General features: G+C 39.5%; 3 protein-coding genes across 3 annotated transcripts; 1 reads left to right on the top strand and 2 right to left on the bottom strand.

Moving 5' to 3' along the window:
- Positions 1-50: 50 nt before the first annotated feature.
- slc35d1a (solute carrier family 35 member D1a) lies at positions 51-13388 on the bottom strand. Its single transcript, XM_057840536.1, has 12 exons — positions 12902-13388; positions 12704-12737; positions 12526-12612; positions 12374-12441; positions 8617-8688; positions 8478-8546; positions 7273-7375; positions 5337-5429; positions 5082-5149; positions 4868-4946; positions 884-966; positions 51-803 (listed from the first exon to the last, which is right to left on the bottom strand). The coding sequence occupies exons 1-12, from the start codon at positions 13009-13011 to the stop codon at positions 698-700; spliced, it is 972 nt and encodes a 323-aa protein (XP_057696519.1). The 5' UTR covers positions 13012-13388; the 3' UTR covers positions 51-697.
- A 1857-nt stretch (positions 13389-15245) lies between these two features.
- On the bottom strand, positions 15246-24685 carry rpp21 (ribonuclease P 21 subunit). The gene is made up of 5 exons (XM_057840542.1): positions 24519-24685; positions 24319-24419; positions 22763-22845; positions 22555-22686; positions 15246-18880 (listed from the first exon to the last, which is right to left on the bottom strand). The coding sequence occupies exons 1-5, from the start codon at positions 24573-24575 to the stop codon at positions 18786-18788; spliced, it is 468 nt and encodes a 155-aa protein (XP_057696525.1). The 5' UTR covers positions 24576-24685; the 3' UTR covers positions 15246-18785.
- On the top strand, positions 16177-18231 carry aqp12 (aquaporin 12). Its single transcript, XM_057840537.1, has 3 exons — positions 16177-17235; positions 17531-17647; positions 17851-18231. The coding sequence occupies exons 1-3, from the start codon at positions 16641-16643 to the stop codon at positions 17970-17972; spliced, it is 834 nt and encodes a 277-aa protein (XP_057696520.1). The 5' UTR covers positions 16177-16640; the 3' UTR covers positions 17973-18231.
- Positions 24686-25781: the final 1096 nt, after the last annotated feature.

Below are 25781 nucleotides of genomic sequence, written 5' to 3'. Positions count from 1 at the left end.
ATTCTGAACTTCCCCTTTAACATGGTTGAAAAATGAAAGTCAAGCACAGCAACCTGGAAAGAGCAATTGGCTCATCTTTTAATTCGATGGTAGGAACAAAACATTGATAATTTTCTCTTGGTAGAAAAAAAACTATGTAAAAAACGCCACATTTACTGTTTGACTCAATTATTTTTTTTAGCCATAATGAATTAAAAAAAAAAAAAACACTCATACCAGACATAAAAATTGTAGCTAACCCATAAAGTACAAAACTCTCATTGGCGTACAGAGTTGGTCGCCCAGTTAAGTGCACTAACGTGTAACAAAAGAATTTCTGTAGCACTACCCGAGCATAAAGTACACTACTTTTTCCACCCTCTCCCAAATGTTGTAACAGTGCATGTGCAAAAATAAGGTAGAGCGCACCGAAAAAGACATGACATTGAAGGCATCCTTGTTACATTCCTTGTAAACAGCTAGAAGGTCAAAGTAACAGCTCATGTGTTTGTATGTAAAATGTCTATAAAGTTCCATAAATATTTTTCCCTTCAACACATTAAAAATACAAAACTACCGTCATTTAAAAAAATATCGTGACCATCTATAAGTAACGTTGTCCAATGATTTTTAACCATCGTTCCCCTCGCCCGCGCATAAATACAATAAAAAGAAATACAAGAACATTAAAATGATAAAAAACAAAAAGAATCCAGTGTCATACAACAACCTTGCCCTTGATCTCCATTTTGGTGCTTTCGCTGGCCTTGCTGGGTTGTTCCTCTCGCAGTGTGATGAAAGAATACACCAGGCTGGCCGCGATGCTACAGACAGAAATTGACGTAGATTTTAATCAAGTCCTGAATGATTGACCTGTGTGAGTTAGGCCAAAAACATTCCATACCTGATGTTCAAACCGATAAAATTGGTCCAAGAGAAGATGTAGTCACCAAGGAATATAATTCCGATGTATGTCACCAGGACGTTCTACAAAATGGTGAGGAGAAGTTTAGTTTTTATTACATCAGCACCACTGATGGTGACGGATGTCCAATCCATTTAAACTGGGAGTGGCTGAAATGGATTGGACATTCATCACCGCCAATGGCAGCAAATTTAAGAAAGCTCAAAGTTACTGATTTTGAATGAGTTTACCAAGGGGCAACGATGAAATAAATTCCTGAAAGTATTCTAACAGGCTACAGTACTGGAGATTGCCACTAGAGGCTAGCTTTAAAACAGCAATTTACTTGGACTATAATGTTCCATTTTACGGCAGATTCATGTTTTTGTACAACAATCAACAAACATAACCTCGCTTTATACAAAATTTAATGAGGGAGCTGGGAGAAACTTGTCGGCCATTTCCCAACGGGGCCATTTGATAAACATAACATTGTCTAGCAAGTACTTGGAAATACTGTAACTTTTGTACTATAAGCAGTGTTGTTAATCTTACTTTAAAAAAGTAATTAATTAGTTACAAATTACTTCTCCCAAAAAGTAATTGAGTTAGTAACTCAGTTACCCGAATGTAAGAGTAATTAGTTACTTGGCAAAGTAACTGGTGAGAATTTTCATGTCTCCCCCCCCCCAAAAAAAAAAAAAAAAAAAACAGGTCACACAATGTGAAGTTTAAAGGGTTTTTTTGGGGGACAATTGGCCCTAGTCCAATTCTTTACCTTATTGCGGATGTTGCGATAACTAGATGGTAACCTTTGCTATGTGTGCAAGTCATTTAATGTTGTGAATCAACCGTTGTTAAAATTGCTCCCGTTATTGCATTAGTTCCCTTCTGTCTACTTTTGACATGTGTAAGTTTTAAAAGTATTTCATTATTTAAAGATAGATTTAAGCCAAGATTTTGCCGATTTAGGAGCATTTTAGAGAAAAAGTTACTTAGGTTTGCTAGGAAAGTTCTCTACAACATAGTCTTCCTGAGAGGTCTACTGCTTTAAGATGGCGACTGTTTATTAACGCATCTAGTTCTTTAGTATACATGTTGCTAATGCAGCCGTGTCTGTCATTTGCATCAAGTTGTGTATATATGTGATATCTACCGAAGCATCATGTGGGCGTCGTTTGTCAGCTATCGACTACAGTCAGGTATTATTGGAGCCACCTAGCATAGTAGCATCACGTTTGCAATGGCGTCACCATCCCTTGCCTCCCTCCCCACTCCTGCTCTGCTCTCTCGTCTCCGTGAGTCCGTCTTTCTCAGACTTTTCTCGCGTCAGTCAATCAACATAGTAACGCACACCTTTCCTGCCTCCGTAACTAACGGCGTTGCCAAGATGAGAAAAGTAATTAATTAGATTACTCACTACTGAAGAAAATACCGCTGTTTGTCACTCCATTATATTCCAACGCCGTTATTAACATCACTGACTATAAGGCACTCCATTTTACAAGAAAATGGCATTTGATCATATATAAGCCATACTGAGCGGCGGCAGTCGTTTTGGACGGAGTTAAAGCCCACAACATGTTGCCTTGACAGCCTTCCTTCAAACTTTTTCAAAACTGTTTTTCATTGCGTAGCCCCAGACATACTTCAGATTATAAATACTTCTTTCTAAACAGGAGAGTAGGCACAGACTTTAAAAACTGCAGTAATAAAACCTCTTCTAAAAAAACCTAATCCAGATGCCTCAACCATTAGTCACCATAAACCAATATCAAATTTGACATTTCTGGGGAAAATTATCGAGAGGGTAGTGTTCGAACGGATCCAGGTTATTAGGATGCAAAACAATCTTTTTAAAATCATTTCAGTCTGGATTTAGGCCACAACACACCACCGAGACCGTGCTTATGAAAGTCCTAAATGATATTCATCAGAATACTGATGCAGGCAAATCATCTGTTCTGCTACTATTGAATCTCAGTGCTGCATTCAACACGGTTGATCACAACATACTACTCAGCAGATTGGAACAATGGGTAGGGCTCACTGACACTGTTCTTCAGTGGTTCACCTCTTATTTACATAATAGGGATTTCTTTGTGTCAATCGGAAACTGTCAGTCAGAAAAAAACAAATTCACATGTGGAGTCCCTCAAGGGTCCATTCTTGGTCCACTCTTATTTAACTGTATTCTTCCTCTAGCTCCCATAACCCCTACAGTATGTAGTTGACACTAGTGCTGCAACAATTAATCGATTAACTCGAGTATTCGATTAGAAAAAAAGATTCGAATTAAATTTTGTTGCTTCGAGTATTCGTTTAATTATTGTGGCGTTGTCATGGTTTGTTTTGAAAGTGTTTGCAATCAGTTTCATTGATTTGAGTGGATACACTGCCCTCTAGTCTGCCTCATTTCACATGGCTGCTCCATGTTAAGACCAACATAAACTAAGTTTTTGTTTGCGCTAATGCTCTTTAATCCATTCGTAATTTAGTTTATGGGTATATTTAGCCTTTTTTTGTGGGAATATGTGTGAGCCATTTGTTAAGAGCATTGTTTAAAAAAAAAAAAAAAGTTATCGTTTTATAGCATTTAAGCTAGCGGACTTTTGCTATTTAAGTTAGCTAATTGTTCTTTTGTTGTATATAGATCCTTATTTAATAGTTTTTATACTGTTTGAGGCTCAGCTCAGGTATTTTAATTTTTCATGTTACTTATCCGATTACTCGACTATTCGACAAACTAGTTCATCGATTAATCGACTACTAAAATAATCGATAGCTGCAGCCCTAGTTGACACACAACTCTACATTTCTCTGTCCCCACATGATTATAATCCCTTAGTCTCCCTGAATAAATGCATTCATCAAATCAATGAATGGATGTGCCAGAATTTTCTCCAACTAAGTGTGGAGAAGACAGAAGAGATCATTTTTGGGCCAAAAAAGGAAAGGTCAAAGATAAGCACGCACCTTAGCACAATGTCAATTACAGCTACAAATCAAGTCAGAAATCTTGGCGTAATTATTGACTCAGACCTAAAATTTGATAGGCATCTAAAGTGACTAAATCTGCTTATTACCACCTAAAAATATAGCCATAACTAAGGGGCTTCTGACTCAACAAAACATGGAAAAACTTATGCATGCATTCATTTTCAGTAGATTGGATTATTGCAACGGTATAATTACAGGTCTTGATAAAAAAATAAAAAAATAATAATAATCAGGAAGCTGCAGCTAGTACAGAATGTTGCTGCCAGAGTCCTTACAGATATAAGAAAATTGGACCACATTACACCGATTTTGAAATCATTACACTGGCTTCCAATGAGTCAAAGGATAGACTATAAAATACTACTACTCGTCTACAAAACACTTAATGGCCTTGGACCAAAATACATGATTGATTTGTTGGATCCCTATGAAACATCTAGACCTTTAAGGTCGTCTGGAACCGGTCTCCTGCATGTTCCAAGAACAAGAACCAAGCAGGGTGAGGCAGCATTTAGTTATTATGCTCCTCACCTCTTGAACGAATTACCTGAAGGTCTGAAGTGTGCTGAAACTGTTAGCGTTCCTTTAAATCGGTGCTAAAAACGCTTTTGTTTATCACAGCATATCCATAACTGTCTACATATTTCAAACTTCAAGCTATTTGCTTTTTATTCCTTTTCTGCTTTTTTTCCATTATTGATTTCAATTGAATGCGACTTTTATGTATAATTTTATCTCCCGTTTCGATTGCCTTTGTTTTAACGTTTTGTTTTTATGCGATTTTATGACCTTCATGTGATGTAAAGCAGTTTGATTTTTATGTATAATTTTATTTGTTTCGATTGCCTTTGTTTTAACGTTCTTCTGATTTATTATGATTTTATGACCTTCATGTGATGTAAAGCACTTTGAGCTGCCTTGTGTTGAATTGTGCTATACTAATAAATTTGCCTTGCCAAAGAATTTCCTTGATTTGCCACTCACCTTGAGGCAACCCACGATGGTGGTGGTCAGTGCAGAGTTGTAATGTGTACACAAAACGACAGAGTACATGAGGACAAACCTGCGCAAACACATTAAAATAAGCTTTGGTGCTAAATAGGATAAAAACTTATCAATGCTGTCGCCTTAGCGTTGACTACGAAACGAAATCATAAGTCGACACCCTTTTAAGCATATGTGTGTCACATTTTCTTACCCCATAACGCAGGACATGAAGAACTGCATGAGGAAGAGTATGTCTGACCAGCCATCGTAGTCAATGGCCTAATAGGAGAGAAACATTTTGAAACGACAGTTTCTGGAAGTAGCAACATGTCAAGTACATAATGGCAGCTTTGTGCCTTTCTGACGACTGGGGCCCCAAACAGGACCAGTAAATTAAGAGCAGTCTCACTTAACAGCACATGTGCAAGCAAGCCACTCCATTCAGGAAGTCAAAGTCTTGGCTTACCTTCTGCAAATCTCCGGTCGCGTGAGCCAACAGCACAGTGGGTAGGATCATAAATAATGCATTGTAGTATAGCAATCCATATTTGCCCAGCTCCTGAGAAAGATGAGAGGGTGAGTGGAATATAGGAATGTGGTCTGGTAGTCAATATTGTAAGTTTTTATCTAGTCATAGATTTTTGGGATTGTCCCACCCAGTTTTATCATTTTGCTTTTTGTTCAATATTTCGTTACCGCTTATACTCAAGTGTTAATGTCGCATATTGGAATTACGTATTATTTTTAGATTTCTTTTTAACATTTTTCCTAGCAGATTATTTTTTAATTGTTGAATTTCTGTCAAACCCCCCCCCCCCCTCAGAGTTTTTTAATTAATTAGCTAACTGTAGCACCGCTATGTTCATTGGTAGTATAGGCGTGTAATGTATTTCCGGTTGTTCTTTGTTCTTCTCTTCTGTCTGCTTCCTTCCCTCTCTGTCTCCCAAAAAACACCCTATCCTGCTCACTGCTTTCTCCTGATAAATAAAACAATGGAACCACAATGGGAGTATATGATACTCCAATGTGATACATTAAAACTGTTCAGGCCATATGAACACTCAGATTCCTATTAAAAAAAAAGTTTCCATTGTTTGAATTTTTTTTCTCATGTCATGTCAGTTTTTTTTCCTGTTTGGTCATGTTTTTGCCTACCATTTGTCATTTCTCTTTTCTGTCATCTCTCATTTTTCATAAAAAGAACCTGGCACCAACTCTAATCTTTAGATGTAAAGACTGATAGATCCATAGTTTATAGTGTACTTTTCCAAATTTTGTAATCCTTGCATGTCAGGACAGTTATAAACCACGACCCCATTATCACCGATAAACACAAAATGTAGTCACTATTAGAGGCGTGCGAAATTTCCGATTCTTAGATTATTCGCGATTCGGCCGTGGAAGAACATCCAAATTCCGATTATTGAATTATACCAGATAAAGCAGAACTAAAACACAGTCAGCGCGGTCTTCAGGACTCAATGAGGAACGGACCGAGAGAAAATATCATGTTCAACTCATGCCGCTAGATAAAAAAACAAAAATACCTGACTGCAGCCCACAACTGGTTCAAACAACGCCCAGTTGCTAGTTGCTACAAACATATGGCTACAGATATCACATATATGCAGAACTAGATGCTAAATGACAGACGACTGCGTTGTTAGAACATATAAAAAGAACTAGATGCGAAACGACAGGCTTGCCGTTTAGTAGTTGCCGCGTTGTAAACAGCCGCCATCTTAAAGCAGTAGACTTCTCTAGAAGGCTCTGTTGTAGCGAAACTAATTAACTTTTTATCTGAAATACTCCTAAATCAGCAAAATCTCGACTTGAATCCATCTTTAAATAATGAAACAGTTTTAAAACTTTGACATATTGTGTGCAGACAGAAAGGAAGTTATGGAATAACGGGAGCAATTTTATCAACTTTAACGGTTGATTCACTTGAGTATTTTATTTAATGTTTTTAACTGTTAACTTGATACTTAAATATTAGTTCGGTTTAGCCTAATAGGATTTTAAAACTATTTTGGAACTAATGTACAAAACATTTAAAGGGGGGGGGGGCGGGGGTTGGGGTGACATCAATAATCGATTTATAATCGAATCGGAGCCTCTGAATCGTAATCAAATCGTTAGGTACCCAAAGATTCCCATCTCTAGTCACTATACAGTGAAAAGCAAGTATCTCCAATTTTTTTCAGTTTCTATACTTCCTGCAAACCTACCCAAGAAAGCATTGTTGAGAAAAATGTAAACAAAACGACATATCCAGTCAAAGCATGCTCCAAATTCCTTGAAAGCAGACATTGAAGGACAGGTCAGCTACTCGGCACCTGAATCCAAAAAAGGCCCCCCTTCCAACAATGACTGCTATTCACACAGTCGCCACCTTGTACCTTGGCTTCCAATTTCTGCTTGACATACGCGCCATTCGCTGCTGTGAGCACGTCGTTAAGGAGGATGAAGACGTACCCTTGCATGTCAAAGGACATGTCTGCGCTGTGAAGACACGACGAGGTGGACACAAAATGTTAGAATAGCACACAAACAAACATGTGGTTGATGTCATCGAAAAACAATCTGTACAGCAACACCCTTCAATACACCCACTATAAATCTCAAACCAGCAAAAGTGGCCATGGTATACACACACTCAAAGCAGTTCCTTTTATAAATTAACTGCTATGTTGAGGGAATTTCACTTTTTTTTTTTTTTTAAATTGTATAAACCTTCTAAAAAGACCCTATTTTGTGATCATAGTTATTTTAACAATTTATTTTAACATTAAGCAATACGATTGGAGAAAAAGGTCCTGCAATGGCATGTTTGTAGCCATCTTTTCAAATTTGGCCAGGGGTATTTTCGGATTATATTGTTTGGTATTCATTTGTTCACAAAGATATATTTAAAATATATATATTTTGCGGACGTATAGATTTGTGCCGTTCATCGAGATTAAGTACAAAGTCGCTAATTAGCTTACTTTTTAAAATCATGTCTTACCCCTAGTGCAAAGAGCATATATAATTTTTGTTAGATTTTTTGTCAACTAATGTTATCGAGGGTTGGTTTTTGAATATCCATAGCAAAGCGATGCTAATTTTGGTAAGTGAGTAAATCACATTTTCATTACATATTAGCATTAAGCTTCCCAGCAATCTTAAAATAAGCCAACCCGGAAATTTGCCTGTTACTACTCACTTCCGAAGAAGGAACCATGGCTCTATTATTAACTTTTTCTGTTTTTCTAGGTAATATCAGTCATGTTAAATGACTTGAGAACAGCTAATGACATGCTTGAATTTTTTAAATATCTAAGAAGGGAGGAACTTTACCTACTTCCTCATTCTGTGGAACGGCGATGCTAACTTTGTGCCATTTCATTTTGCCTGTATACAACAAATCTGATTTAGTTAGGGTTTGGTCCATTAGATGTCAGAAAAGTTGTTGCCAATTTTTTTCCAAAGTAAAAGCAGATATTTGAAACTACACAGAAATAAGAGGCTGTTCACTGTTGGGAGGGGTTCAATGTTCTGACAGTGAAGTGTCACTAACAACCAGGACACCTGGAACAGGATGCAGATGAAAAAAAATACTAACCTCGCCGCAATGAAGGCCCCGAGTATCATCGTAAATACGGTCAGCTGGACCGACTTGGAGAATTTCTTCCTGTCAAAAAGGGAAACGACACCATATGAAACCCAATCTCCACTGCTGAGTCCCGTAACAAAGAGCTTACTTGAGCAGGAACCCCTCCGCCATCATTGTAAACAAGATGGAGAACCTCCTGAGCACGGTAAACATTGGTAAGCTAGTGAAAACACAGTAGAATGATTAAATAAATGGACACATTTGAATTAAAACAAACATGTTTCAGTGCTATTGATGACACAGCCAATGAGCAGCTTTGAGAGGGCACTCATTTAACTCGTTACCTGCTATTGACGGCGCTAGACATCGAACTCATTTGGTCTGGGAGGGACTGGCAGTGATCATTTGCATTCAAAATGCACAGAAAGATGAGTATTCATAGCCAGTCCTCCCAGTATAAATTAACTGAACATTTATCGTTGTCAGTGGAAGGCAATGAGTTAAATAACATTAAACAAAGTTTATTTCTTTCGTTTTTTTCCATTCTGTTCAAGTTTTGTTTTCATTAGTGTTTATTTAATTCATTAAAAAAATGTTTGGTTAAAACATGTAGAGAACAGGTTTAAATTTTTATTTTTTAATTACAAAATATAGTCACTTGCCCAATAAACTGGTGAATAAAAACTGAAACTCTTCAAGCTTGAAGCTAATAATGGTTATGCATCAGCTTTTTTCTATTCGATCACATTAGGCAACTAATCGCTAAGAAAATGAGTGATTAGGATGGGTAATGATACATTGATCTGCCTGGTTAGACTGTGTGATATCTGGCACACTGTGTGATATCGAGATGGATAAATCAGATCGATTTAACATATCCAGTCTCGTACTGCAACGATTAATCGATAAATTTGAGTAATCGATGAGAAAAAAAAAGATTCGAATTAAATTTGACTGCTTTGAGTATTCGTTTAATTAAAGTGGCGTTGTAATGTTTTTTTTTTTTTTTAAGTGCTTATTTAGTTTTTAGCATTTAGTTTTATTGATTTGGGTGGATACACTGCCCTCTTGTCTGCCTCATTTCACATGGCTGAATCCAGCTGCTCCCTGTTTAAACCAACATAAGATTTTGTTTGACCTAATGTTTTTTTAATGCATTCGTAAATTAGTTTATAGTTATATTTGGCTGTTTTTTTTTTTTTTTTTTGAATATGTGTCTGAACCATTTGTTAAGAGCAATGTAAAAAAACATTTTATAGCATTTAAGCTAGCGGACTTTTGCTATTTAAGTTCACCAATTGTGTTTTTGATGTACACAGATCCTCATTTATTTACTTTTTCATACTGTTTGAGGCGGAGCTCAGGTATTTTATTTTTTTCATGTCCCTTATTACTCGATTATTCGGAATAACTACTTCAGCAATTAATTGACTACTAAAATAATCGATAGCTGCAGCCCTGATCTAGTCTACCCCGTCACCAAGACAATCAAAAATAATGCTGTCGATAACCAACCCCCGCCTGTTTAGAAAGCCCCTCCCAAAGCCATTTGACTGACAGACCTTTCCTTACGATAAAAGCATGGGCAAAGACAATGACAAGCGAAAAGGCAAAGAAAAAATTGCCATTGTTTTTTTTCATTTGTGTTTTTCAATGACAAATAGTAAAAGTCAATGAAAAAAAATTGCGAGTTTTTTTTCATTTGTGTTTTTCAATGAAAAAAAGTAAAGGTCAATTACAAAAATTGTCATTGCTTTTTCCATTTGGGATTTTCAATCACAAAGTAATAGTCAATGACAGAATATACTTTCATATTTTAATGTATTTATTCATTCATTTATTTATCTTTATATTTATTTATTTCTCTTAATATTTATTTATGTATTCATTCTTTGAATTTTGGCCAAGGGCGTGATTTGCATAAGGACGGTAGGGACATAACACTAGCAACTTTTCAGGATGCTCAAATTGTCCCTCCCAAATTTTAAGCAACCTTATATGCATGATATCATGAGTTAAGTTATATACAGGGGTGCACATAATTTTTTTGCCCAGGTTCTCAGAGGAGGACATGGAGATGTGACTTGGTCCTCATTGAGCTTAAGAGCCGACCCGCCTGATGCGATAAATTTATGACAAGCTTTACTTAGAGGCAATTAACTTTAATTAATTATATTAACAATTAATGCTTGATTAACATCAACTGGCACAACAAAATTGCCATTACTTTGAAGTGAAATGTAAAGAAATAAACATAAAAGCACCAATTCAAAATAAAGGGCATTATGCGGCTCCCACATTAACTCCAAGCATTTTTAAAAGTGGGATGTCCTCCTCATAAGACCTCACTGAACATGCATGTTTAGCTTTGTAAAATGCGAGCAAAAACACGTTTGACAGTGGATGTCGCTGTTCATTACCTTTATTCCGCCCTATTCCGCCACTTGTCTGACATTAATAGTTTGCTTAATTGCCACATGCTCTCTGTTTTTTTCGTGCTTTTCAAAGTTTGGATGGCTGAAATTCTTTGACCCTACATAAAATGCACTGCTCTTATCGGCGACATTGGGATTCTCACGGCACATTTTGTAACGCATTTCCGTGCGAGCATCATTTGCTTCTAGCCATGGTACCTCCTGGAGCCACTTTTCAGCAAAAGTCCTTTTTTTCGGTAGCTCTGGTGACGTCTCTGTCGTCTGTCTGTCTTTTGACGGGGGTGGGGGAACACGGAAGTAATTACTCAGTGTGGCCTGCCTCTTCGACATTTTGAGAAGTTATTTTCTCGTGTCAGCCGCAAATACAGTGGTCAGCCATCGGTACGCAAAAACGTATGGAAACCGTTGAGGGCCAGCGCATTTGTCTACGTCCAGTACGCATGCGCGCATGCGAACCACTTATGTGCACCCCTGGTTATATAGGTCATTTAGATTGTCTTCCCATATGTTGTAAGGATAAAACTGACCCTACCATTAATAAATGAACTATTTCAAACATACATTTACCCCATTTCACTTGCTGAATGTGCCGGTCCACGTTTTCCCCCTCAAACGCACGTTTCATTGGCTGATGACTTGACCCACCCAGGACACACACACGCACACTCACACAAACTCAACAGAAATACACGAAAAACATGCCACCTCCTCCACCCCCCTTCCAAGAGAAGGGATATTAGTTTTTTTTCAGCCAACAGCAGCCACTGTAAGGGATTTAAAAAGACCCAATGTTGTGGAAGTAGGAAACACACCACTAATTTGGCTACTGAAAGTCCGACCTGAATCAGAGTTAGCATAATATTAAACTGTCAGAACTTGCTAACCTGCAAAACTTGAGTAGGAAGCTGTTTAGAGAGAACTGTCCTGTCTGTGTTTTCTACAGTTAATGTTAATTAAACTGTGAGAAATCTAGTGAACTCTGCTGGAAACTAGAACTGGAAAAACGTGAGCAAGAAGCTGTGTAGAGAAGGATGGGTGCTGTATCACCTCATATGTTAATCACACAACACAACATACAACAATCATAATTGTGTACATTTTTAAAAAATGTTTTTCTTGGGGGGGGGGGGGGCAGCTACCCAAACTAGCGTTGCGATACATGTAATAAGCACCTCTGATTTACCATATCAATTAATTAGGTTCATATTCGTGAGAAATGTGGACCTTACACCGGTTCAACCAATCTGTTTGATCTTAATAATGTCCAATCCCGAGCAAAAAGTGTACATGCATGTTATGCCGTTATATCGTCCCTACCAATGTTGAGACCAAACCTACGCCCTTGATTTTGGCACTCCTGTGATTCAATAGTGGCTGACTTCTCGTCATGAGATTGGTGAGTTAAACACCCAGTGATTAGACGACTAAAATATCGTTTGTAGCAGCCCTACCTTAAATAAAAGAACTTACTTGAGCCTTTTGGTTCCACCCAGACCAGTAAGTTGATTTCCCACATAAAGGAGAGGTAGAGGAAATGTCTAAGAAAACAAACAACCAAACAAAGGACGCCTTATGTAGAGGTGCGAAATAAGGTGTAACAACTCACTGTACAGTGTTTTTACCTTGCCAGGTATTTTTTCGTCCAAGTCTGGGAAGGTGATCACCCTCGCAGCCTTGCCCACCCACAGGACAACCACAGTGGCCAACATCTGCACACACATACACGGTGGAAGACAAACAGCTGCATGTCAGACACCAGTCAATGAAACTTATGTTTAGTGGAAAGATTGCGAAACTTACTTGCCCAATCCCGACGCATATCGACGATGGGAAACTAGAACGCGAAAGAGTGCAAAAGAGTCAGGTAAGTTAAAAGTGTACTAAATGCACTCCAAGTCACACGGTACGAGGGCGAGCGGTGGCTATTTAAACTGAGATTCAAGTTGCCTTGCGCTAACTTGGCTAACAACTTAGCTTTAGTTTTCGAAGCTGGCCTACCGGTAGTTGGTGAGCACACTCTTGTTCACGACGACAAGGAGGAACGAGCAGAGCGCGTAAAAGCCAGCGGTGAACAGCTTCAAGTACACCGTCGGAGGTTTGTCCGCCATTCCCGACGAGTTGTCATTCCGCTGTGTGGTGCGTCGGCTTCGGCCGCCCTGCCATTCAGTTCGCTTCTACCCGACTTGCCCGCGCGCGCGTGCGCACATCGGCTTTTCTGTGACTGCTAAACATACTTTACCTGACACTCTTAGCGACGCTTAAATAATTCCCCCCCCATACATTGGGCATTGAATATTCCAAAAACACAAAAATTATAAACATTGGGGTTTATCTGGAAGTTTAAGAAGGGACGAACGTGTTTTACAATGCTTGAGCACTTGAATACATGACCCGCCAAAGACTTCCTTGTTTGAATGCACATGTGATCTCAATATCCAATCACAATGGCTTGTCCTTGATTGGACAGACGTCGTGCTCGTCACACCAGTAAACGGGGATGAACGTCATCACTTGTCGGTCATTTTGGGTCAGTAGTTTTTTTCTTTTCTTTCTTTAATGAATACTACTGTACGTCATAGTCAATGGATCGTCTACTGTACTTGGAAATAAGCTAAATTGTTGCGATTGGCTGGCAACCAGGTCAGGGTGTCCCCTGCCAACTGCCCGTAGTTCGCTGGGATAGGCTCCAGCACCTCCGCGACCCTCGTGAGGAAGAAGCGGCATGGAAAACGAATTAATGATTGAATGCTCAAATTTCAACCGATTTTCATAAACGTCAGAGATGTATTTTTTTAAAAAGTGTACTTAAAAATAATCATATTTTCTCACATCCATGCTGTAATATAGTCATGTTAATAAGGTGTTTGCAATTTGCAGTAATGACAAGCTTGTTTCGTCATACAACCGCACTCTCCCCAACCCCTTGTTAACTCACCAGCAACAAATAATTGTCCGTAAGTACCGTAATTTTAGCACTATAAGGCGCACCTGACTATAGGCCGCCACCCACAAAATTTGACACAAAAATGGCATTTGTTCCTAGATCTGCCACACTGGACTATAAACCGCAGCTGTCCTCACTGTATTATGGGATATTTACACCAAAATATATCAACCGGTAACACTTTATTTGACAGAGGAATCATAAGACTGTCATAAGACCAAATGAACCACCACTTCATTGCTTCAAGAACCTTTACTTGGCCATCACAGTTCTCTTGGGGAAGACAGTTAACCTCTGCTACCACCTGCTGTCAACAATGTCTACGTCCAACATGCCTCCTAGCATGCATTGCGGCGCTACAGATGTAAATAACAATCAAAATTCATGTTCTGTGCTAATCATTTCTTCAGTTACTGTTCTAGTTGTTTTGTTACGTGCTAGTTAAGGTATTTGGAAACACTTTATTTGACAATGGCGCCATAGGACTGTCATAAGATACTGTCATAATTATGACATAACACGGCCATGAGTATTAATGAATGCTTATGACAGATGTCAATTTGTTTCATCTGGCAAATTATCTCCATTTTGAACGGATGTAAATGATTCGAGCTGGACATACTGTAAATGGCGTTAGTGACATAATTTGCCGGATGACACTTAATGATATGTCATAAGCATTGATTAATGCCCATCATAATGTCATGTCATAATTATGACGGTCTTATGGCAGTCTTATGACACCGCTGTCAAAAAAGTGTTACCTATTTACCCAAATAAATCAACAAATAAGCCGCACTGGATTATAAGCCGCAGGATTCAAAATGAGGGAAAAAAGTAGCTGCTTATTGTACGAAAATTACTGTAGTCAAAGACAAACCCTTAAATTCCATGTACTCCGTGCTGTGGCGGTTTTAGGGGTGGGGCCACTGCCCCCACCTCTAATTTGAATGGCCCCTGAAGTCCCCCATTCCCATTTTAGCATGAAGAATGGCAATCGGTGAATCCTTCTGGTCTGAAGTGAGAGAAAATGAGATAGTTGTTTCCAGAGTATGTTAAATATCAATGCTTCTTTTCTTGTTTAAAATGTCTTTTTTAAATAAAAGCGATTAAAATTATTGTTCCATGTTTTGTATCCGTACTTGCACACACTAAATACGAATTATTACAAACTTTACTGGTTCATCTTTGCTTGACTGTGTCAAACACAAACACACCCGCGGACTTCAGACGCGCATGCGCAACATGGAGGTCAGACTCAGCACGTGATCAGATCAACACAAAGTTTTAATTTTGTGTCAGAATTTTTAGAAAAAAACGCACATGACAAAAATGAACAAAGGCCAATGGTAGTTTTATATATATATATATTTAGATTGTGTGCTTCCACTTTTGAAATGTCTCTACATGAATGCATTTGGTTCACTTCCAAACCACCAGGATTTATGCAATACATTTCAAATACATTGCTTGGATTTTAACATTTCGGCCAGATAGTGTATCTCAAAAGCTATAGCCAATTGACACCTGTTACCTCATTTTTTTTACTGACCCAAATTTAGTAAAAATCTCACTACTTTTATCCAGGAAGCCTTTTGCTTGAAGACCTAAATTATTAGGCAAGTGCAGTAATTTCAGTTCACTGCTAGGTGTCGCAGTTTCTCCTCAAACCTTCAAATAACTGATGGTACAAAATGAAATACATCTTTATCGTGAATACCTGACAAATAGGCTACTTAATACTACTACAACGCTTCTACCTTTACTTAGGGAGACCATATTTTGATTTCCCCCCCCAAAAAAAGACTCGGCCCAGCATCGAGATACTTAAATTTTACTAATGTTTCACTCAAAGATGCTTCATCATTTTAATATGTTTGAAGTTTGCCTCCTCCGTCTGGATAGAAAATTCAGTTTTATAACAAAGTAATAGCAATACAACCAAAGACACGAATTCAAATTCTCAGGTTACTCATCTGGCTTCATTATTCCTAAAATAATAGAACAATAACGTAAAAAAAAAAAAAAAAAAGACAAAACAAATTATTTTAAAAAATAATGACTTCTGTATTAGTGAATCATCCTTGAACAAAAATATAGCTGTGTATTCTATTCTGACTGTACAAATAAATAATCTGAAATAATGTTCTAAATAAGAACTCTTCTGTAGAAAATCCAGCTTTAACAAAAACGCTCTTTTCTCTTTCCAGTGCAATACTGTAATGTAAATAAAGCCGTAGCCTCACACAATAGTAATTTAACTAATTTAGTTTTTTTTGTTTTTGTTTTAGCAGTTTGGGGGACAATGGAACACTGCTATGACGTCTGTTTTCTGTTACTGAGCACAGCAGAACCAACCACTGGGCAGGTTTTCTGGGAACACAACACAGGCAGCACAGCACCATAGTATTCTGTGCAAAGAGTCAGTCAATTTCAATACACGCTAATTGGAAAACAGGACAATTTCATGAATTAAAAAAAACCCCACCGGACGCCCCGGACAGGATGTAAAAAGTGGACATGTCTGGGCAAAAGAGGATGTTTGGCCACCTTATCTTTACTACTATCTAAAGGATATTGGACTTGGCGATCAAATGGTTCTTAATGAATAGATTGCTTAAGAATTGTTCAGTTTCAGTTGTTGGAAGCTACTTCTGTAACCTGCTCGCTGACCTGACCTTGCAAAAAAGCCCGTGTGTATTTTGGCAGGTGTCAGTGGCCTGCCGTGTCAGATAAGAAGCATGTTTCTTTGAGTGCGCCACGTTGTCAGAACAGAGAGAAGCCTGGTTGAAAATGTCGGGACTTAACGCCTCTCTCGGCTACTTTCTGTCATGTGTGGCTCTAGCTGCAATGCTGCAGGCGCCACTCAAAAAGTGGCCACGGTTGGCCTTCCTGTCTGAGCTGGCGTCGTCCTTCGCGCTGGTGGCATGCCGGCTGGAGGTGCAAACCATTGTGGAGGTTGGCGAGTGGGCCGGGGGTTTGGGCCCGGATGTGACTCTGACCATTTTGTTGTCGGTGCTGCTGGTCCACGGTGCCGTCTGCGGCGACCTTACAGGGAACCCCTGCTTGAGCGTCATGAGGTTCCTCCAGCTTGACGCTGCAGCGCTGGCCACAGTCCTGGCCGTGGTCTGCCACTTCCTTGGGGCGCATTTGGCCATAGTGGCAGCAGAGTACTACTGGAGCTTGGAGCTGACAGATATGCACATGATCAAGAACCTGATGGCCAGGGAGTGCAGCACGTCGCTGCTGGTGTCACCCTTGCAGGGCTTCTTCACCGAGGGGGTGTGTGCTTTCCTATTTCACCTGGTGCACCTAGTCCTCAGACGGAGGACGGCGTTTATACGGGTGCCGCTTGGAGCCCTGCTGCTCACCTTCCTCTCACACACGGGTATGCAAGATAATTATTTAAATTAGTTTATTACTAGTAGATCACTAGACGTCCAATCCATTTGAAGTGGGAGGGTTGGCATCGAATGAGCAAATGGATTGGACATCTAGCGCCGTCGATAGCAGTCAATGAGTTAAAGTCTTTAAAAACTTCCTTAAAATTTGAGAATATGGTTGCAAAATCCAATCCGAAAGCATCTTCAATCATTGTGCTTTTACCTTCTTGTCTCCTCAAAAATGAAGATTTCTCGTTTAACCTTTGACAAACTAACAACCGTCCGTATGTCCATTTGCAGCCAAAAGTCACACGTCAGCTTTCGTGAATCCGTCGCTAGCTTACGGGCTTACGTTCAACTGTACTGGATTCACCTTCAGCGAGTATGCTGTGGTCTACTGGCTGGCCCCCATCACAGGTAAACTGCAATCCGTACATGCTAACCCTCCCAAACAAACTGGATTGGATGTCTAGTGTCGTCAATGGCAGTGAAATATGATCACTCAATGCTAGACATCCCAGTACAATTGGAATTGATGTCTATCAGTGTAAAAATGACTTTGTATAAAATGGTTGTGATTGGACATGTAAAATAAAGATAAAAATGCTTTTGCTTTCTAGGGATGATGGTCGCCCTCCTCTTATACATGGGTCACATCCCGAGGATCTTTGCCAAGAACCTGCTCTATTTTCACAAGACGCGATTGCGGGTGCGCAAAGGAGAAAAAGAAAAGAAGAAATGAACCACATTTGCTATTTAATTTCATAGAGGAGCAATGCCAATTTTTTTTGCAGGTTTTCGAGAAAATAAAATACAAAAATTGAAAAGCAGAATGAAAATGTACTTATGTCTGGCAGGGATACAGAAATCTTGCACACGAAAAAAAAAACTTTCTAAAAGGTCAGAATTGACATTACTAGTGATGCACGATAATGCATTTTTCAACCGATATTGATAACCGATAATTTCCTGCCCCTTCCACCCGATAACCGATAATGTCAAACCGATAATTCTATTCAAATATGTATGTAAAATTTTAAAGTATGCAAGGATCAAATGTTACTGTGCAAAAATGTAATTTAGTGCTATTTTTTTCCACATCAAATGTGTACAAGTAGTAAATTCCAACAACTAAACAATGGCAATGACGTTGTGTAATGGTAAGCTTTTGGCAACAATTACTTAGAGAGTAAACACCCAAGTTGCACAAAAATGCCTTTAAAAGTAAGCCATTCCTAACATATATCACATTACTACACTGCAAAACCACCTCCTTAAAACTAGCAGAATTGGACAAAACTGTTGATTGCGCACATTTGAAGGCTAAATCAAGTATATAATTATCGGATTGCATTATCGGTTGAATTTCGTTTTATCTGGATTATCTGTGTGACGTCATAATTGCCATTATCGGCCGATAATTATCGGTGACCGATATTATCGTTCATCTCTAGACATTACCATTGCCAACTTAAACAACCATAAAATTGTCTCAAATAAAATTGCACTTGTTTTTTTTTCATTATACTACAAGAAAATAATTTTATAAACTTGTTTACGTGGTAGTGGTGTAACTTGTGTTGGCTTGAGAACAATCTGGCTTGTCAGGTTTGTGCTTTTTGGGCTGACATTTACCGACAGAATCTTCATCTGTGGATGGAAAACAATACAAATTAAGCGTTTCAGGTTGGTAAATGATACTTGCTAGTGTTGCACCAATACAGATACTAGTAACGGAAGGGGCCCCAATACGGCACAAAAATTAGTGTTGCACCGATACCATTTTTTGGGCCCGATACCGATACACATACCTGGCTGAGCAGTATCGGCCGATACAGATACCATTCCGATACCACTCTGTTTGGAAAAAAAAATACATATATATGTATGTGTGTGTGTGTGTGCGTATAACGGATGCAACGATACAGTTAAAGAGCATACGACACCAGAAAAAAAGTCTTAAATGGCATTATTATGTGAATTAGAATCATATTTTGAGACGATTCGACCATATACAACAATTTAGCAAAGCACAGATGACGAGAAATTAGTCTTTTAATCTGCCGGTTAGCCACGCCTACAATTATAGGGCTTTAGCGTCCCCAACAGGTGGATGACGTCAGCGGTAGACTAGGCTCATTGGTTTTACTATTCAGCCCATTGATGGGGAATTGTTCAGAACGAGGAAAACGAGACGAAGAGAGCTGCAAAATGTCATTGTTTCAGTCTCTCTACTCCCAATATTTTTACAGGATATTCTTTTTATCCAAGTATTTTCCCCAATAGCTATATAAATGGCTTGAGAAGGACCAGTCAGCCCGTCGAGGGGGAACTATTCACAATGAGGAAAACGCGACGAAGAGAGCGGCAAAATGTCATTGTTTCTGTCTCTTTACTTCAATATTTTTACAGGATATTCTTTTTACCCAAGTACTTTCCCCAATTGCTAAATAAATGGCATGGTCATGACAAATAACTTGTGCTAAATGGAATATAAAATAATAAAAATCCATTTATTCAAGACGACATGGCAAAATTACTCCATAATGGTCAAAACAGTCGACTTTACCTTTACTGTCACACCTGCCGAACGATATTTTATGACACCTAAATCGGACATATGTCATTTCCCTTCCCCGGCTTCGGAGAATGTAAACAGACCAGAAGGAGTGACAGCTAGCCGACATGCTAACCCGAACCGAGGGATGTTTCAAAGTCTTCAAAGTGGAAAATCACACATAACTAGCCTGGATTATTTGACATGACGACCCGGTTGTCGAGTTTCTTTGCGGATCGGCAAACCGCCCGGCGGAGAGCAATTTACAGTTCGTTCCCTGGAGGAGGGTGGCTGGAATTGTTGTGTAGCTAACGTGCTAATAGCTAACTGCTAATGAGCGTGAGGATAGCTTTTTACATGCCTATCAATGATCAAACGTAAGTAGTCCTTTATTTAAAGGAATTTTATAGTGTTTACTTTGTAATCACTGTATTCGTATTTGACATAATACAAAACAAGATGTTTACTCACTTCCTTGTAAGTCCAATGGTCCCACAGTAAATATCCACGGTGAATGGGAACCTTTTGAAACTCCAAAAAGGCGCATACGCCTAACCCGCATACAGAATGATTTTTCTGCAGCCGTTTGGCTGGCTTGATGCAAAAAATAAAAGTATTAATCCGCAAAATCAGCTGAATCCTTCGTCCTCATACACAACAGTACACTGTAGCGTGAAGAGGACGTCTTCTACCGTACACGTCACAGCGCCCTCCTCCTCAATGCGAGACCGAAGCCGGAAGTCACTCATTTTCCTGGCGCGGGATTCAAAAAACTAAATAAATATAGCGATCGCTTCCACACACATCCAAGCGGTCCATATCATTCAGGAGCATAAAATACCGCGTGTATTATGAAATAAACATGCTTTTTCGTGTCACAAGCACTTTAAGTCACGGTTCGGTACGATTTTCGATACAATTCAATACATTTAATGCTCTGAAACAGAAAATGCAACTGTTATTGTTATTATTATTATTATTATTTTTTTGCTAACAAGCAAAAATAACAGTGCCATCATATAAACAAGCATTTTAGTGCATAATATTTATGTACTTACTTCTTACTGATCTGAAGAAAAATTTTTTATATAAGTGCTGAGAACAATTTTTACTGTTTGTTAAGTGGGTCACACTGTTGATTGCTGGAGCTCTCTTAGCAGCTATATTTAAACATCCTATTTGTGGTCCGAGTCCATCTGTAACATGTACTGAATTAACGGTATTTGCAGCATTATCTATAGTCACTGGTATGGGTTGATTTGGCCTGCTTAACTTCCATTAAGTCATGGCAGTTTCTATCTAATCAATTTAGTCTATGGACTACGCGTCGCTCTGGGGTCACGCAGCTAATGGCATGGGATCTAATGTACTACATCTACGTTGCTATTTGATGATATCTAGTGTGTGTGCACGAGAGTTGGCATGGGATCTAACATAGGACATCTACATTGCTATTTGATGATATCTAGTGTGCGTGCTGCGCTGCTTGAGTGTTTTCTGGCCACAGAAGTCACTTCTGCTCATTACTGCACAACACCAGCATATTACAGTCGACTTTCACAAACAGGACGACTTTGAAGTATGGCGCTCTTAATTTGCCACTCATTGTTTATCATGAAACCATGAGTTTGCCGAGTCTCCCACAGTCTTAACCTTTCTGATCTCATCGGCGCCACAATAGCAAGCGTTACCTTACGCATGCTAATCGTTTGTGAATACCATGTTAAATGAGCAGCGTAACATCGCGGAAATGCGTTGTAGTGTACATCTCTAATATTGAAGACGAAGGTGTAAATTTCGTGTGGTAATTTCAAGACAAAGACACACAAAGGTAATGATTTGGGAAGTTAGCACACGTGGGGAGGACAGTATATTTGCGTTCAAATGATGCCAGTAGATGGTATCGGCGCCCTAAATGTTGGTATTCGTCGATACAGATACCACCAATTCGGGCCGGATTGGCACCCCCTGCCGATACTGGTATTGGTATCGGTGCAACTTTAACAAAAATGCAGGCGATGGTATCGGCAAGTAAGAACAAATAATGCGCCAATTCTATGCAAAATGTACTCTTCAAGATTTTTTTTTTTCAAACGCCAATCCCCCCACATACGATTTTCACGATATGAGCACTGTCAAGAGAGAAAATGAGTGACATTTTCACGATATGAGCGACGAGCAAAATCCTGAAACGCATCTTTATTGCTTGGCGTGTCAGAGACTGCCTCGGCATCTCGCCAGGTGGCAATCTCTCCCTTTTGCTTTGACTCCCTATATATCCCACTGTCCTGCTAAGTGAAATTCGGGCATCTTACATCAACAGAATCCCCCATCTGCCTACCTGCTAGCCATTTTCGTTGTCTCCCGAGATAGAATTTTGTGTCAAAGCTCATCCGAATCATTTGTGATTACAAGTAAACATTAACAATGTCCTGAGTTTTATTTTATTTATCTTTAAAAATGATGCCTAAATTATTAGTTAAAGGGTAACGTGGGGGGGTCCCACATGGGGTGGAAGTGTTGCACAAATAACTAGAATTCAAGTATTTCTTATAGAGAAAATAAATTAATGATGCGTGCACATTCACATTAAGAGCATCGTGCTCGTAGCATGAGGCTCCGCTGTACCTAAAAGGAAAAAAATATTTTATGTCTTCAAAAAATGTGGCATAGGCAGATATGACACAGCCGGGTAGCGGAATTGATATTGGGAGCCATAAAAATGGTATCAGCGCAACACTAATAATTAGTTTTTTTCAACCATTACCTGCTTGATTTTGTTGTAGTTGGGCCTCCGGTCGATCCTGCCACAAACAGTAATCCGGGTTGTTGAGGAGCGTCTTGCTATGGTTACAGCTGAGACAGCGCATCACCGTAAAATGCTTCTTGCCTTTTTTCCCTGTCAGACACAACCCGAATAAAACTTTCTATTATTAATAGCAGCGACAGTGTTTGGGGGAAGGAGCGTGACATACATCGTTGTCTGGTCGTTGCCGTTAAGCCCGGGATAAGCAGAGAATAACACTTCTTGCAGATTGTTCTTTTGATGGAAGGATCTCTGCGCAAATAGAAATGACAACATGAGGGAGAGGATTTTATATCACTTTTAACTCAAATTGTTTTGCTAACCACGTAAAATGGCAAACAAGGTTATGAAAATTGAAAATGAAAATTTAAAGTTAAGTGCATCTTGAATATTTGTTTGCAGGGTTGGTCAAATCAAGTGCTTCATATTCAGGAAGTGATGTCGTTCATAACACCACCTTCAAAATAAAACGAGCGCATGAATGAACAAGGGCATAAATCTTATCTCAATTTTGGCTAAATTTCACATTCATTGTGTCCATCCATTATCTACTGTATATTGTGGGGTCACGTCCTGGGGAAAACCCAGACTTCTCCTTCCCCAGCCAGTATAACCAGCTCCTTCGGCGGGACCCCAAGGCGTTCCCAGCCAGCCGAGACTTGGTCTCTCCAGCGTGTCCTGGGTTGTCCCCAGGGCCTCCCGCCAGTGGGATATGCCCGGAACACCTCTCCAAGGAGGCGTCCTGGAGGCATCCGAACCAGAAGTTCGAGCCACCTCGGCTGCCTCCTCTCAACATGGCAGAGTAGTGGCTCGACCCCATATCCCTCTCAGATGACCGAGCTTCTCACCCTATCTCTAAGGGAGAGGCTGGACACCCTGCGGAGGAAACTCATTTCAGCTGCTTGTATCTGGGATCTTGTTCTTTCGTGACCATAGCTGAGGGTAGGAAAGTAGATCGACTGGTAAAGAAAGAGCTTCTACTTTTGGCTCAGCTCTTTCTTCACCACAACGGACTGGTACAGAGTCAGCATCACTGCAGACACTGCACCACTGCAATGATCCGCCTGTCAATCTCCCGCTACCTCCTAATCTCACTCGTGAATAAGACCCAAACACACTTGAACTCTTCCACTTGGGGCAGAATCTCATCCCCAACCCGGAGAAGGCACGCCACCTTTTTCCAAATGAGGACCATGGTCTCTGTCGATCTCCCGCTACGTCCTACTCTCACTCGTGAACAAGACCCAAACACACTTGAACTCTTCCACTTGGGGCAGGATCTCATCCCCAACCTGGAGAAGACATGCCACCCTTTACCGACTGAGGACTATGGTCTCTGATTTGGAGGTACCTGTACCCATGGTACGGGCCTGTATACATGGGGCTCGGCCGGGCACAGCCCAAAATGGCAACGTGGGTCCCGTTTCCCAAGGGCTCACCACCTGTGGGAGGGGTTGGATGCATAGGGAAATGGGCGGTAGACAAAGGTGGGGGTCTTGGTGGTCTGACCCCCAGCTACAAAAGCTATAGGGCTATAAGGACCATGACAGAGACTACAAACAATACAGCTTGTGTTGGAAAACAAGACCCCAACCCTTTTATTTATTTTTATTAATTTTATTTACTGTATGTGTATCATTCACCCAATGTTTGTGTATTTGTTGAGAATAAAGTTTAAAAAAATTAAAAAAATGAGGAAGAAGGGCTAATTATAAGCTAACTTACTGTCGAAGAACAAGCCGTTTCGCAATGATCCGTTGCGTAAAGCAGTAGAAACGAGCCAACTCCACATTTTCAGGGTTTTGGGACAAAACGCAATGAGCAGCCTGTCAAAAACGGGGAAAGGACGTAATGGAACGCTCCCAGTGGTGTTAGCGTTTAGATTTTAGAACCATGCTTGAAAATTTCGGCGTTTTCCCACTCACCTGGTAGAGGTAATTCAGCCTTAAGTACAATTCTTTGTCCTTTATGTTTCCAGCCATTACAAGTAAATGTTACAAAAATAATTTAAAGGTATTTAAATCAGGTCTGTTCCCCTTGCAGTGTTCGTTTTAAGTTTAACATTAACAGTCGATTCTCACCTTTTCAGTGTTCCATTGCTTCCGGGTGTATATTTTCAAAATAAAAGCGCGAAATCAATCCAGTCTGTGCTTAATATAATAAAAATACCCTTCCTTTTGGAAAAGCACAAAATAAGATATTATTGTTAGCCAACTATCTTGTGCAAAAAGTTGCTGCATTCATTTTGTGCTCAGATAAGATTGTGATCATTCAGTATTCACCATTGAACCGGTGTGTGTGTGTGTGTGTGTGTGTGGGGTGGGGGGGTGGGGGGGTGGGGGCAGCAAATGAAAGAAACATACGGCTTCAAATTGATTGGACATCTTGTGCCGTCAATGGAAGACAATTAGTAAAGCAGTGTCTGACCAAGCCACGATAGCAATTACTTTACATTCAAGTGAATAAGCAGTAATTTGGTATGGGGAAAAACCGTACATTATATACATGTCAGAAAACATAGACAAGACTGAAAAAGCAGTTTCTGCGCTTGCACTCCTCTTTAAAATAAACTGCTGTATTTTAAGCCAAAAGAACTGTTGTGTTCGATAGAACAATATGTCTACTTCTCGTATATGCTTCCATAGCTGATTCATGGCGCATTAAGCCCCTGAACTATTTTTAATTTGTCCGTTTTACCCTGGAAACCCCCGTTTACAGACTGCTTTTGTTTCAACCCAGCCATAAAACGATGCTAATTATATTTATCATTCAAAATGTGTCATTTTTAGCTTAGAATCATTGTTGTCTAATATTTCATTTAAAAAAAAAAAGACTTAAAAACATTTTTCACTTGCATATTTTAAACTTTTAAAAATGTATGTCACAAAGAAAAAAAATGGTGTCTGTGGAAAAAAAAGAAGGCTATCTACCTCATAACTATCGCTTAATTGTATATTTTGTTACTGTCGCATTTTCTCCGATGTGTTGATGATAATCGATCCAAACAAAGAAAAAAAAAAAGAAAAAAACATTTGAAAGGGTAATATATGAAAGAGAAAATCTCGACCATTCCTTGATGTCTGCTATTTCTGCATCGCGACCCTTGTTATATTACCATGTTTCACCCATGAACCCCCCCCCCCCAAAAAAAATCCAGCTGTGGCCATTCACAGCTGTGTCTTGACACT

This window comes from Corythoichthys intestinalis, chromosome 7, assembly GCF_030265065.1.
Source record: "Corythoichthys intestinalis isolate RoL2023-P3 chromosome 7, ASM3026506v1, whole genome shotgun sequence".
Lineage (NCBI taxonomy): Eukaryota > Metazoa > Chordata > Actinopteri > Syngnathiformes > Syngnathidae > Corythoichthys > Corythoichthys intestinalis.
This window is presented reverse-complemented; position numbering and strand designations above follow the sequence as displayed.

Bases quoted from the DNA above. Each gene is read 5' to 3' on its own strand.
- slc35d1a (XM_057840536.1), bottom strand. From the start codon at position 13,011: ATGGCGGACAAACCTCCGACGGTGTACTTGAAGCTGTTCACCGCTGGC. The intron at 5,430-7,272 runs GTACAAGGTGGC...CATCTTTCTCAG, and splicing joins AGCAGAAATTGGAAGCCAAG to GAGCTGGGCAAATATGGATT. The intron at 4,947-5,081 runs GTAAGAAAATGT...GTGTTTGCGCAG, and splicing joins TTCATGTCCTGCGTTATGGG to GTTTGTCCTCATGTACTCTG.
- aqp12 (XM_057840537.1), top strand. From the start codon at position 16,641: ATGTCGGGACTTAACGCCTCTCTCGGCTACTTTCTGTCATGTGTGGCT. The intron at 17,236-17,530 runs GTATGCAAGATA...GTCCATTTGCAG, and splicing joins CACCTTCCTCTCACACACGG to CCAAAAGTCACACGTCAGCT. The intron at 17,648-17,850 runs GTAAACTGCAAT...TTTGCTTTCTAG, and splicing joins CTGGCTGGCCCCCATCACAG to GGATGATGGTCGCCCTCCTC.
- rpp21 (XM_057840542.1), bottom strand. From the start codon at position 24,575: ATGGCTGGAAACATAAAGGACAAAGAATTGTACTTAAGGCTGAATTAC. The intron at 24,420-24,518 runs GTGAGTGGGAAA...CGTTTTTGACAG, and splicing joins GGCTGAATTACCTCTACCAG to GCTGCTCATTGCGTTTTGTC. The intron at 22,687-22,762 runs GTATGTCACGCT...TGTGTCTGACAG, and splicing joins GGCAACGACCAGACAACGAT to GGAAAAAAGGCAAGAAGCAT.